Source organism: Myotis myotis, unplaced genomic scaffold (genome assembly GCF_014108235.1).
Source record: "Myotis myotis isolate mMyoMyo1 unplaced genomic scaffold, mMyoMyo1.p scaffold_m19_p_23, whole genome shotgun sequence".
NCBI classification, from domain to species: domain Eukaryota; kingdom Metazoa; phylum Chordata; class Mammalia; order Chiroptera; family Vespertilionidae; genus Myotis; species Myotis myotis.
This window is the reverse complement of record NW_023416328.1, coordinates 7,322,214-7,335,845: the sequence shown is the minus strand read 5'-3', so window position 1 is coordinate 7,335,845 and position 13,632 is coordinate 7,322,214. Positions and strand designations below refer to the sequence as shown.

General features: G+C 51.5%; 1 protein-coding gene across 8 annotated transcripts in view; it reads right to left on the bottom strand.

Moving 5' to 3' along the window:
* Nucleotides 1-2,186: 2,186 nt before the first annotated feature.
* Nucleotides 2,187-13,632, bottom strand: part of TJP1 (tight junction protein 1) — a 55,064-nt gene continuing 43,618 nt past the window's right edge. For 2 of the 8 annotated variants that reach the window (XM_036355654.1, XM_036355656.1), the window contains 9 exons: nucleotides 13,133-13,366; nucleotides 11,686-12,543; nucleotides 11,452-11,549; nucleotides 10,100-10,327; nucleotides 8,176-8,333; nucleotides 7,353-7,818; nucleotides 6,208-6,425; nucleotides 5,010-5,153; nucleotides 2,187-3,689 (listed from right to left, as the gene is read on the bottom strand). In XM_036355654.1, coding sequence (XP_036211547.1) covers nucleotides 3,595-3,689; nucleotides 5,010-5,153; nucleotides 6,208-6,425; nucleotides 7,353-7,818; nucleotides 8,176-8,333; nucleotides 10,100-10,327; nucleotides 11,452-11,549; nucleotides 11,686-12,543; nucleotides 13,133-13,366 — 2,499 coding nt within the window. In that variant the 3' untranslated portion in view covers nucleotides 2,187-3,594. The remainder of the gene's footprint in view (nucleotides 3,690-5,009; nucleotides 5,154-6,207; nucleotides 6,426-7,352; nucleotides 7,819-8,175; nucleotides 8,334-10,099; nucleotides 10,328-11,451; nucleotides 11,550-11,685; nucleotides 12,544-13,132; nucleotides 13,367-13,632) is intronic. The other 6 variants (XM_036355655.1, XM_036355657.1, XM_036355658.1 and 3 more) reach the window with 6 other exon arrangements.

Sequence of the window (13,632 nt, the reverse complement as noted above, 5' to 3'; positions counted from 1 at the left end):
AGGAAGTTTCCTTCTCCCTGTAGTCACCTTATTCATTCATTTATTCACACCTCCAACAAAAGGCACCCAGGCACCCGTGTAGCCACTATGGAAAACAATATGGTGTTTCAAAAAAAAAAATGACACATAGAATTATCCTATGATCCTTGAGAATTCAGCAATTGCACTTCTGAGTTATATGAAGCAGGGACTCTGAAGATATTTGCACTCCCATGGGTATAGCCGCATAATGCGCACAATAGCCAGTCGGTGGAAATAGGTCACGTGTCCATCCGTGGATGCGTGGAGAAGCGAAATGTGGTGTCGTAAAAAGGTAGGAAATGTGGACATGTGCTGAGGGAGATAAGCCGGTCACGAAAGGTCAGATCCTGTAGGAGTGCTCTTATGTGCGGTACCTATAGTAGTCCCGTCATAGACACAGAAAATGCAAGGGTGGTTGCCAGGGGCTACAGGAAGGGAGGTGGGGGGTGACTGATGGGGGCAGTCTCAGCTGGGGAAGATCAGGGTTCTGTGGAAGGATGGTGCTGAGGATGGCTGCACAATGGGAATGTCCTCAATGTCGCCCAATGACACCCCGACATACGGCTCCAAATGGTAATTTTTATCTGACATATATTTTACCACAATAGGAAAACTATACAATGAAATACCTCTTTACTAGTACATCCACTTCAGATGACTATATTAAAACCTACGAGCCCTCGCCTGTTTGGTTCAGTGGATAGAGCGTCGGCCTACAGATTGAAGGGTCCCAGGTTCGATTCCCGGTCAGGGCACATGCACAGGTTGTGGGCTCAATCTCCAGTGGGGGGAGTGCAGGAGGCAGCCGATTTGTGATTCGCTCATCGTTGATGTGTCTCTCTCTCCCTCTCTCTCTGAAATCAATAAAAAGATATTTAAAAAAACAAACACCTGTGAATGACAGGTGATGGCATGGATGTAGAGAAAGTGGACTCCTGTTCATTGCTGGTGGGAATGGAAAAGGGGGCGGATGGAAAATAATCTGGCTGCTCCTCAAAATGAAATACAGAATTATGGCCCGGCCAGTGTGGCTCTGTGGTTGAGCATGGACCCATGAACCAGGTCACCGGTTCCATTCGTTCAGGGAACACGCCCGGGGTTGTGGGTTCAATTCCTGGTCTGGGCACATACCTGGGTTGCAGGTTCCATCCCGAGTTGGGGCACGTATGGGAAACACCGATCAACGTTCTGTTATCAATGAACATAAAAATAAGATTGTGAATATATAGAAGTATTTTGCAACGATGAAAGCACTTTATGAATGCGGGGTGGCAGTCCTCGGTTCATAAGGACACTGTAATACCCCTGACGAGAGTCCTTAGCAGGTAGTGGTCGACTACTATCTATTCATTTGAATTCTATATCCTAAGCTCAATGTGAAAACTAAAGTTCCTGAAACTTCTGAGCTACTGACGAGAATTCTGTGTGGAGCTCCTGAGAAATAATAATTGTTCCGGGAGGGTAATGAGGCTCAGAAGTAAGTTCCACTTAAATCCGCTAACTGGCATTACTATTAAATCAGGTTATAAGAAACATACATCGCCACGATTTCAATAGACTAAGCAATTATTCACGTTCACACACACTGACTCAAACATAATTATACGTGGGGAAAAAAACGTTACGCCTTCAGGGAAAGCGAATCAAAATTTTGAGTCAAGGCACACAGGAGTTGATCATTCTCATCCATCAACAGAACAAAAAATAAGGAAGTAAAATTCATCATTTGGTTTTGAAGGATGAGGGTCACCTTGAACCGAAGTCCTTGAATAGTTTCTTTAAAAAAGAAGCAACATGCCCCGCCAGGGTGGCTCAGTAGTTGAGTGCCAACCCATGAACCAGATCGTCAGGGTTCGATTCCTGGTCAGGGCACATGCCCAGGCTGTGGGCTCCATCCCCAGTACGGGGCCTGCAGGAGGCTCTGGGGAACACAGACACACACCCACACACGCACGCACATGGACAGACGCGTGGGACGCTCTCCGGGTCACATGCTTCTCCTCTTGCTCCGTCTCCAGGCCTCTGTGTTGGTACTGCTCGTCCTACAGGACCCTCTGGGCACGGGGCACGGGCCACGCTCCACACCCACCCGCCAGGCCTCCCGTGGGCAGGATTTCAAAACAGGCTTACGAAGTTGCACGAAACCATAAACAGTAGGCCAACAGTCCAAGCCAGCACTTTATTTTAAAAGTTTTATTCTGCAGATTTAGAAATTTGAGACTTTTTTTAATAACCGCAAAAGAAATCCAGTCACACCTAATGGTTAACAGAATGTAGTGGTGTATTATCCAAACGGAAGTCGTGCTGATGTGCCGTAATAAATCGTCTATTAGTACAAAAATACACTTTAGGGCACAGCAGTGTATCACAAATTACAGGAGGGGTATTTTGCAAGAGTTTAATCAAACTAGAGACTTCTGAGTAACTGTATCTTTTAAATGCAGCACTTAAAAATGTAACAACTCTGTGCATTTCTTTTTCTTTAAAAAAAATGACCTTGTGTGTCATAAAAATGCTGCTTTATTGCTGCAGAGGTCAAAGTTCAAGGCTCAAGAGGTACAGGAGAGAATACAAAGGTAGCCTTAAGAAACTTGGTTTTGTTTATGTATAAAAAAAGAGAAAGTTTATAAAAGTTAATGTACAAACCAAGAACGAAAGTGGTATGCACGCATTATGTACAAGCATCCTTGAAACATCAAAATTTTCGAATGCATAGCCAAAAAGAAAAAACAAAAAACAAGAAACAAAGCCACCACTGCCCCCTGCCAAAAAAAATCCCCAAATCACACCATTATTTCCTTCTGGGTGATCACACCCTTCTGGAACCACCAAATCCACAATCTGCTCAACCTGCTTCATGATTCAGTGTCCGGATGTGCACAAAAGCCATAAAAACCTAGTCCTACACAGAGACGACCTAAAAATGAAAAACAGGAGGGTAAGGCATTCCTGCTGGTTAGTGTGTCTGGTGATGTGGTTAATTCAAGATCCAGAGGCCCCGGGACAGTCCCGTGCTTTGGTGCCCTTCCCCACGAAGCATGTTTTCATGTACAATCAGCCAGCGTCTTCGCTGGACCCTCCGCCCAACGCGATCGATCCGCTGGCTGTCCATTTGTTTAGTCCGCCACATTGGTTCTGTCCCGGGTGCATGTAGATGTGTGCGTGTTACCCCATGCATAATAACATAACATGTGCGCCAGGCCAGGGCCACCGGCAAGTGGGAAACCGTGTACTTTGAAAAGAACAGAACTCAGATGCACCCCTTTACTGGCTGGTATTTTAACGGAAATCAGTGTGAGTTAAGCAGTGACCACAGGAAGTACAATAATCATTACGAAGCCAACGTCTGTGAAACCCGAGGCCACGTTCTTCCGGCACAGCCTGTAGTTCGCAGTGTTTTCTGCCCACGGCTCAGGAGGGCGCTCTCGAATCATCAGTTCAAACAAAGCGCTCAGTACTAGCCCACGGCAGCATCGACTCTACGGGAAGTGTAATACTCGAGAGAGTGGTTCCGTTCAGATGGAGGAAGTCTAGCCCAGGTTCACATTATCTCAGCAAGGTCCCATTTCCGGATTAGAAGTGGTCGATCAGGACAGAGACGCAGTTGGCTCCCACCAGGTAATTCGGATCTCCAGGAAGACACTTGTTTTGCCAGGTTTTAGGGTCACCTGTGCGGGTAACAGAAGCTCATGTCATCTGCAGTCACTAGCCATAATGCTTTGCCAACACAGGCCAATAGACATACATACACTTATATACAATTTCCTTCTCTGTCTGATCATGCTGCCTTTATACCCAAACTAGACGATGACTCAATCAGTGGGGTGATCACATGGTAAGGCATAGAAATGCTGACCCACTAGATTGTAACCTGAAACTATTATAATTAACACATTGTGGACGGATCACAAGAATTCTTGCTTCATATAACAGTGTTTTACAAAGCATCATACTTTAAAAAGATATTAGCTTGTAAGAACATGTAGTAACTTCAAAATGCAATGGGTATTTGATTTTAACGGGTGCCTTTAACATTCATGTAAAACATTTTTTGTACTCGTTCAATAGAAACTTACCTGGCCACTGGGTAAAGCTAGCAATGAAACTATTTTAATAAAGTACTGCATAATGCTCACGAGATTTACCAAAAATTCAGAAGCAGGACTATATATTCTTATTTTTCTAGATCAGGATCAAGTAAGGTGACCTAAACCCCAAATACCACAAGTTCCAACTGGTAACTGACTAGTCGCCCAAGGAGGTGAGAAACGTGAAAATACAACGGGAGCTTTGCAACTGGGACCTTAACACAAAACCACTTAAAAGTAGTGTGTACACAGAAGTGACTTAGATGTTTACACTGAAAACCATGGCCAAGTGTGATCCCAGTGGAAGGTCTTCTGTCTTTTAAGTTCCTGTTACACATGCATTGAGGATTGAAAAACTACAGAACAGTGACCCAAAATAGAAATCATATAAAAGGAGTCAAATCATTTTAGTAAGAAGGTGAAAATGCCTGCATATGTAGGACAGTATCAATTCTCCCACTGCACCTTAAAAAATTATTTACTTATTTATGTATGTACTTATTTATTTTTTAGAGAGAGAGGAATGCGGAAGAGAGAAAGAGAGAGAGAGAGAGAAACATTGATTTGTTGTTCCACTTAGTCAAGCTTCACTGGTTGACGCTTGCATGTGCCCTGACCGGGGATCAAACCTGCAACCGTGGTGTTATCAGGACGACGCTCCAACCACTGAGTAGCCCGGCCAGGGCTCCCATCTTCAGAATTCAGACAGAGACGTCATTTGGTTGCGCACCAAGAACAGTCGCCCTTTGGCCAATCAATGGTTAAAAGGCAGGCACCTCTCTACCTTCCCCGTTCATTCAGTCGGTGCAGCACGAAGGGCTGCTAACAGCCGGCGCCCCCTCAGCCCGAGGTTAATCAACGACAGTCCCAAAGCCCCGAGGACAGAGAGGAGGAGCGTACCCGACGAGGAGTCGGATGATTTTAGAGCAAAAGACCAACCGTCAGGAGTCATGGACGCACAGTGTGGCAGGCGCAGCTCCACGGGCTTCAGGAACTTGAGGCCGTGGGGCCCACACATCACCAGCGGGCTCAGCAGCGTCTCACCTGGAGGTGGGGGAGCGGTTAGATGGCTGTCTTCCTCTGCACCCCGGTTCTCCTCGCCTGCTCATAATATTAATGCTATGCTAACGGATTAGCTCTCCACAGCAGCACTAAGAAAAACTAACGGGAGCCACACAGGTAGTTCCCATGTCCTAGCAGCGGCTTTAACCCAGTGTACGCCCACATCACGTCGACATGTCATCGATACACTAAATCCTGGAAACCCGTGGGTGTGGCACTTCCAGCGCATTTTACCTCGAAGGAGCCGCATTTCCAGGGATAAACAGCCCCCGAGCTGCTGGCTCCTGCAGGTTCCTCAGTGTAAGGTACGTTCACATGTACTTCTTAAACGTTACCTACACCCTGCGTTTCCAAGGCCAGATTTGGTTTAGGGGCTCACGCAGGGCCACCATGCGCTAGTACTCTGGCCAGATGTTGGGAAGTGGGGAAGTAACGCGTGCCCGGCAGGGAAGCAGTGCGCAAAGGCTCTAAAAGGAGCCGTAGCACTGAGCATCACGTCCCCCTGACAGATCCGGAGACAGGGAAAACAGCAGCACCCCGACTCCTTAAGGAGCCCCCACACATGGACGGTAACGCCTGACAGGGTACCCCCTCCCTGCCGAGTGTCTGCTAGTGCTGGGCCCGGGTGGAGTCAGACCTGTCCCAGGAGGCTATGCTCTCCAAGCAGGAGACAGGCACAGCACAGCCTGGCTGAGTGGGAGTTCCCTCCCCCGTCTCTAGAGATGGAAGGGGGACTGACTCGAAGACAAACTTGGAGAGGCTGGCCAAGGCCGCCCGGCAGACAGGAGGAGGGGCGCCCAATGGCCTGTCACCTGCCACCGTCACGCAGGAAGGGAGCACGCCACATGGAAGGCCCAGCGCCTCGGCCTCGCTGCGGGACAGCACTGCCAGCCCGGGACACCGGCCGGGCCCTCCGAGGAGGCCTCGGATGGAGGAGCAGCTCTGCGAGGCCAGCGTGGGGGAGAGGGTCCGAGAGCCCTCTCACCTGAGCTCCCGGCAGCCGCGTTCGGGAGCCCGAGCAGAGCAAGTCCGTTACCTTTCTCCTTGTCGAGGGGCGGGAGGATGCTGTTGTCGCGGCAGACCTTGAAGTAGATCTCCTGCTCCACGCCCTCCGGGATGGCGCCCTGGGGGATGATGATGCTGACGCCGGTCTCGATGGAGCTCAGCACCCCGCCGTTACTGCTGAACACGCCCCGGGCCGTGGCCACCACGGTGTGGCCGTCCTCGTCATTGTCCTCCTCCACCGCCGATGGGCTGCGTGCAGAAACAGCGCGTGAGTCCACTCCCGCCTCCCGGGCCTCATCCTGTTCCCTTCTCCCGCCACCAGGAAGCTCTCTACTGGAGCAGCTAACGTCTTCAGTGCTGATGTGACTCAGGCTAACGAAGCAGCTGCTCCCTGGAGAAGTCAATTTCATTTTGAAGGCAACCATCCCATGCGAGCCCTGACCCAGGCCGGGGATGGAGCCTGCAACCGAGGTACATGCCCTTGACTGGAATCGAACCCGGGATCCTTCAGTCCACGGGCTGATGCTCTATCCACTGAGCCAACCGGCCAGGGCCACCTTTGTTTCTTTTAACATCGCTCTGAGCAAACAGTGGCCGAGGAACACAGGTGCCGATGTTCCTGGGGTCATGGGAAGCTGTGGCTGTTGAGAGAATGGGTTGGATCTGTGCTCGCCGCACCCCAGCTGTGCGAACGTGGGCACACAGCAAGGTCACTCGGCTCAGTCTCAGATAACGGGGGGCCTATGATAAGGCCTACTGGCCACGGTGACCATCAGCTTCATTATTTCCTGTGCCTCTTGCATGATAGCGTTCGTGGCAACGTTTTGGTCAACAATACTCAGGCCCAAGCCGATGGGATAGAGCATCGGTCTGCAGACTGGAAGGGTCCCAGGTTCGAGTCTGGTCAAGGCCACATGCCTGGGTTGCAGGCTTGATCCCCAGTGGGGGGCATGCAGGAGGCGGCCAATCAATGATTCTCTCTCATCGTTGATGTTTCTATCTCTCTCTCCCTCTCGCTTCCTCTCTGAAATCAATAAAATTATATTAAAAAACAAAACAAAAAAAACAGTACTCAGGTTCAAGTTTGAGCTAAAACTATCATGTCAAGTCCCCAATCAGCTAAGCAACGCAGCTCCTGTCTGACAGGTCACGAGGCCGGAAGGGGGGCGCTCTTACCTCCCAGGAACGGCTCTGGGCCCGGTGCTGAGGTTGTTCACGTGGTATCGGGGCTTCTCCGTGTGGATGGAGAAGGTCTCCACTCCGCTGTCAAACTCGGGAGGCTGGGCCTTCACCAGGGTCTTGGGAGAAGTCGGGACTTTTGAAGACACGTCAGGCTTGTGTGCAGTTTCACTCGGCAGAAGGTTGTGGCTGAATTTAGGGCTTTCAAACTTGCGCTCGAATGGCCGCGCAGAGCTGGTGTACGGCTTGGGGGTGAAGCGGTTGTAGGCTGGGGCGACTGTTTTCTGAGGCTGTTCAGTGCCGTTCACTGGCGCTTTATCTGGGAAACTTTTCTGGGGGTAGAAGGTAGACGGAGCAGGATCCTCTCGGCTCATTGTTCTGAAAGTGACTGGCTTGTTCTGAGATGGAGGTGGTTCTGGTTTGGACACTAAAGAATTCTGAAAATCCAATGACACCGAATTACCTGGGAAAAAAATACACAACTATTTTTAAAACTTTAAGAAAATATATTTTTAATGATTTCAGAGAGGAAGGGAGAGGGAGAGAGAGAGAGAGAAAAACATCAATGATGAGAGATAATCACTGATCGGCTACCTCCTGCAAGTCCCACACTGGGGATGGAGCCCGCAACCCAGGCCTGTGCCCTGACCAGGAATCGAGCCATGACCTCCTGGTTCCTAGGTCGACGCTCAACCACTGAGCCATGCCGGCCGGGCTATGTAATATTTTTTATATAAAAAACTATGTGCTTAGAAGCGAGAGTTTAATTTTATGAGAATCACACTATTACAGTGGTGCTGCCAACTTCTGGATGTCCTACCTTCCCCGTGGGCTCCCTTAGCGTGGGCGTGGAGTGAGGAGCTGGAGCTGGGCTGCGGAGGCTGGGAGTACTGGGAGGGCAGCGGGGGTGGGGGTGGTGTGGGCTGGACCGAGTCATAGCGTTTGTCACCGAAGGCATCAGCGTCAATAGACTTGCCCCTGTGAAGAAATGAAGACAATGCCAACACCTGAAAATGAACTCACACAGACAAAACTCGTTCACGTTCTCTAAGTATCTCTAAGCTATTTTTTTTAATCTAGAAATTTCACAATGTATTCTTATGAGTATGGTAGCTCCTCTAGCAAAATAGGCAAACAAATTCCACCGTTCACCAGCACAAGGAATGCAGAGACACACAGACACTTCAAGGAAACCAGGAAAACACCCAGGAGATGGCAACCAGAGGCAAACGGAATTCTGGGTACACTTGTACTATTTCACTCTGCTGTTTACAATTTAGTAACGTCTTGCAAATGTTTTGAAACATGTTCACAGGCCCAATCTTCCTTAGGCTCACTTCTCATTTCCTGTCTGAGATGCCAAGGCCAGGCCGGTGCACCCAGAACCGGTGTCACCCGGGAGCCAGCTGCTCCTTTGGCGAGGGGCTGGCCGTGACTGCTCTGGCTTCAGGGCCACAGGTCCCGGTGACAACTACTCAAACTCCGCCTGCGAGGGCAGAGACACCAGGTAGGCGAGCGAGTGTGCCGTTCACTTTAAACTTCGCCCTTCATCTCCCAGATCCACCGTTTTAACAGCTGGAGGAGCAGACCCTGCTCCGTTTTACAGGTTCATGGAAGTCAGATTGGGCCGCAGACGCGTATTTGCTCAGGCTGCCATGGGTAACATGTGACACAGAAAATGCACACGAAAGAAACCTTGAAGAGAGACCCATAAGTGGAACGTCGCCATCTACACCTTCGCAGAGCCGACTGCACTGGCGTTATGTGCACCAACAACAGACATGTCGAGTGACTTTCACAGACTCTGTTGGAGCGTGAGCTTTAAACTGTGCCGCTAGCTTGCTTTCTGCATGGACACGCGCGTTTGACGATGGTGTTCGAATCTGGAAGTGCACATGACGCCAATGACAGGGGAGTACACCTGATGAGCAGCCTCACGTGACGCCAGTCTTACCACTTGACGCTCCTTTTCAGGTGGCCATAGCTAGGGTAAGAGCCCAGAACTCTAGGGATGGCCGAGCAAGCGCAATAGAGAAACGAGAGGAAACGGTCAATCTGACTAGCAAGTCGCAGCAACGGGAACTCAAATGTCATTAAAAACATCCACCAAGGCGCTCTCCCTCCTGGCGCCAAGCCTTGCCCTTCCCTTCCCCGACCCGGGCACCTACCATTGGCTTCCTCGCTCCCAAGCTCCCAGGGCCCTTCCTTCGCCTCCATAACTTGTTTCCTAAGCCCATTTCCTCTAGGAGCTGCTTCTCCTACCTCTGTGATTGTACAAGACAAACGTTCTCTTACCAAAAAAAGTTGAGTGTCGACCTATGAACCAGGAGGTTATGGTTCAATTTTCGGTCAGGGCACAGGCCAGGGTTGCGGGTTCGATCCCAGTAGGGGCGTGCAGGAGGCAGCAGATCCATGATTCTCTCTTCATGATGTCTCTCTCTCTCCCCCTTCCTCTCTGAAATTCTTATGGTCCAGTCATCCTTTCTTACCTTTGATTTTAACACCTCTCCTAATGCAAAAACTTTCTACATCTGCTCTGAGAGTTTAAGAACAAAAGCAAACACAGTGTCTCCCACTAGAAAGTGTGTCTGTGCTGACCTGCTGGAGGCCGCTGGGAGCGTGTATCACACACTCAACCATCGCCTTCAAGGTACACGGAACTTCATGAGATGGCCCCACTACACAATCGAGCCTTTATGTGGCATCTCACTCTCCAAAGGTAAGTCTCGGGTTAAATGACTTACTTCGAGGAATAACTAGAAAGGCTGGGCGGATGCTGGGAGTGAGCCGGCTTGGCCGGCTCTGGGAGGTGGCCTGCGGGAATGTGTGAGGAGGGCTTGTTCTCAAAACTCCTCCGGTCGAAGTAGGAGAGCTGCTTCCGGTAGTACTCTTCGTCTTCCTCGGGGTCGTAGTGGTTGGACCGGACAATATCTTCTGGGGGCTTCGGCTGAGGTTTTTGCGGTTCTGGGACCCTGACAATGAACGGCAAACAGGACAACCTTGTAGGTGGTGACTTTGCCAGGACACTGGGCACGGACATCGCTGATCGCGACCCTTCGGTGACTGCTGAGCAGCCCCCGTCAGCATGGCCGTTTTCACTCCACGTCTTCACACACGAGGCTCAAAAGGCCACCTGCTTCCGGCCCATGGGTTCAAAACCATCTATTACGCTGACAATGATCTGGTTAGAGGCCTCACAGCAGGTGAAGAGCAGTTATTTAGCAAAAAGGAAGTGGACCCAACCCAGTGGAGAACTTCTCCAAGTGCATACACCCATGTCAGCAGCAAGCAAGGACTGAGAGAGGCTTAGAGACACTCAGAGACGTGTAAGAACTGTAACCAGGACCGAGAAATGATCCTCGGACAAGGAAGCAGCTCTGAAGCGCACAGTCCTCGAGGGCACGGGAAGCAGCGGGGAAGAAAGCTAGCTTTCAGGCAAATTAACGCACCGCGGCTCATGCTCTGCTCAGTGCGTCTGGAAACCGCATCCAAACGAAAACAGAGTAGGGCTAAGCTGCTGTGCCTATTTCTCGTCACACAGCTCATCTGCTAACCATTCTGGCTGAGGAGACACCACACAGTTAGTATGTGCATGAGAAGCACCAGCATCATTAAGTGAGAGGACGATGTACACCTCAGACAGCTCCTCTTTACACAAGCTCACCCAGAAGCAGAGGCCGTGTTAGATCCAGCCTGTCCCTCAGCAGCACCAGCAGGTCCGGGGAGGGCACAGCGGCCGGGTTTCCCGCCCGGCTCCGCCAGGACCTGAGCCTCCCCGCGCAGCCCCGGGGCCTCCCTCACTGCACTGAAGAGCTCAGCACAATGGCAGCCAACTTGTAGCCATTCCACAAGTGTTAGGGCTTTAAGCTTTTTATTTTAACCCTTTGCTAGAAAAGTGTATTTTTAACATGTTTCCTGAAGCTATAAAAAGACCTGTGACAGGTATAATAAAGACCTTTATTTTTCTGTCCATGGCCACCGTGTTAGTTAGGAAGGCCGTCTCCCTCTTCCTCTCTCTCTCACACTAAGGCTGGCCCACTGCCCAGGAGGGCCCGATGCCGGGCCAGCTCCACCCGACCCCAGGGCGTGTACCCACCTGTACAGGGTCTTGTCGTGTTCACTGAACTGACTCTGAAGAGTGGCTTTAGGACCCGCGATGGGAGCCCCTGGCGGCTTGGACGCTGCCTCTGGAGGCTGCAAAAATCAGACAAAAAGGCCCGGAACAGATCACGACAACGCAGGCTGCACGCGGGGGCAGGGAGGGCAGGGGAACTGCTCTTCGCCACCTGCTGGGCGCCCAGGGTGGGAGGGAAGACAGTCCCGTCTTTACCTTAAAGCCCGCGTGGTTCTCGTCCTTCCTGTTCTCCAAGGACGCAGACCGCTTGTTCTCAAACATCTTCACCCGGGTGAGCACGGACTGGGGCTTCATGGCTGGGTCCTCCTCCTCGGCGGGAGCGGGGGGTGCGGGCAGGGGCTTGGTGCTGGGCGGCGGCACGTCCGGCTTGTGCTGAGAGGCAGGTACGAGAGGCGGGACCAGCGCAGCACCGTGGAGCGGCTCGTAGCGGCCTGCCTTCGAGGTAAAGCCTTGTGCGGGGACTTGCTCGTAGCTCCGTGGGTACTGCTCATAACACTGCTTGGACTCAGGGGCCTGGGGGCCCGCGGGGGGCGGCGCCTCGGGCCTGTACCTGCCGTGCACCTCATACCCGGGAGCTGGGGGCTCCTCGTGCCGCAGGGTGGAGGTCCTGGGCGGCTGGTCGTAGCGGGGTCTGCTGTCATAGGGCAGAGGGGCTGGCTCCTCGAACCGCGGGAAGTAGCCCCGCTCCGAGGGCTCTTCGGGGTGCTGCCTGGAGTCCAGGTCCCGGGGGTGCTGACTGTCAGAGGGCCGGGGCTGGTAGGGCTGCTTGTCCTCGTAGTAGGACCAGTGCTCCTCGTAGGCAGGGATGCGCTCCTCATAGCGCAGGCGGTGGTCCATGTGCCGCGAGAACGGGTCTGCGTAGCCGGAGGAGTCGTATCTGTACGTGGGCTGCTCCAGGTCCCTGCTGGCTGGCTTCTCCGCGTACGGGGCGTGGGGCTCGTAGCTCGGCTTGGGGTCCCTGTCGGGCCTCAGTGCGGGATGCCCCCCGGCCGGCTGCTTCACCACATGATTCTGCCGGATGATGTCCTCGGGGTAGGGGTCCTTTCGGTACACCTGCGCACAAGAGCCAGGGGTGAGCACACAGGCTTGTCTCTCCTTCCCATGGATTATAACAGAAAACTACGGTTTCCTGTAGTTCCATAACCGGCGTGCCCCACCGGTTATGACCAGGGCGAAGAGATTAGTGGAGAAGCCAGTTTCAGCAAGAGCTCAACATGTACAGTGCAGGGGGCCTTTATGTGCCCACCTAAGCTAATAAACAAACACTGTGCTAATTATTCCATTTAGTAGAAAGTTAATCAGCACCCCGAACCATTCATTCCCCTTGATTGGACACTGAAAATAAAAATCACAAAGAAAATCTGCACATACCATGATTTATAAAACAGAAGAATGTCTAGGCGGGGTCTCCATTATATAGTAAGGAATTGTGCAAGACATGGAAAACCCCAAAATAAGAATAAAAAAATATAAAGCAAAAAATCGCAATGACAAGGCCTGTTCCGCGACGACCCGTGTGCCACCGGAAGCCATGCACACCACAGGCGGGAATGCAGCTGCTGGCCGGAAGCGCTCTGTGGCCCAGGGACGAAGCAAAGGGACATGGGAGGGCAGTGAGGCGTGGGCACCGCGGCCCAGGTACCTGTGGTGGGTCTACATGCGACGGCAGTGCAGCTCCGTGGTCCCTGAGCAGGGAGTGGGCGGCCTCGGCCCTGGGTGTTGGCAAAGAGTCAGCTGGTGGGGAGTGAGAGGCGGGAGGGGCGGGCGCCTCCAGTCTGACATGAGTGAACTTGACACTGTGATTGACAGCAGAGGTGGGTGGTGCTGGGTTTGTTTCGGGCGAAAGGTAAGGGCCTGGAGATGAGGCGTCTGCTTTCTGTGAAGTGTTTAAAATATTTTAATAGTGTTTCTGGTCATTGCTAACTTCCTACCTCCATTTATCGTGGCGGGAAGACATACATTCTAATGTGCAGAATAACAAAGCTGTGACGTTAAAAGGAGACTCAGTACACTGCTGTGTAAGGTGAACACACACGGTGTAGAATTAAGTCCTTGGAATTCTCAACTCAAAATTAAAAATTACTTCTTAGTCTGGAAAAAGGGCAGAATATATTCTTTTTAAAAATATATATATTTCTATTG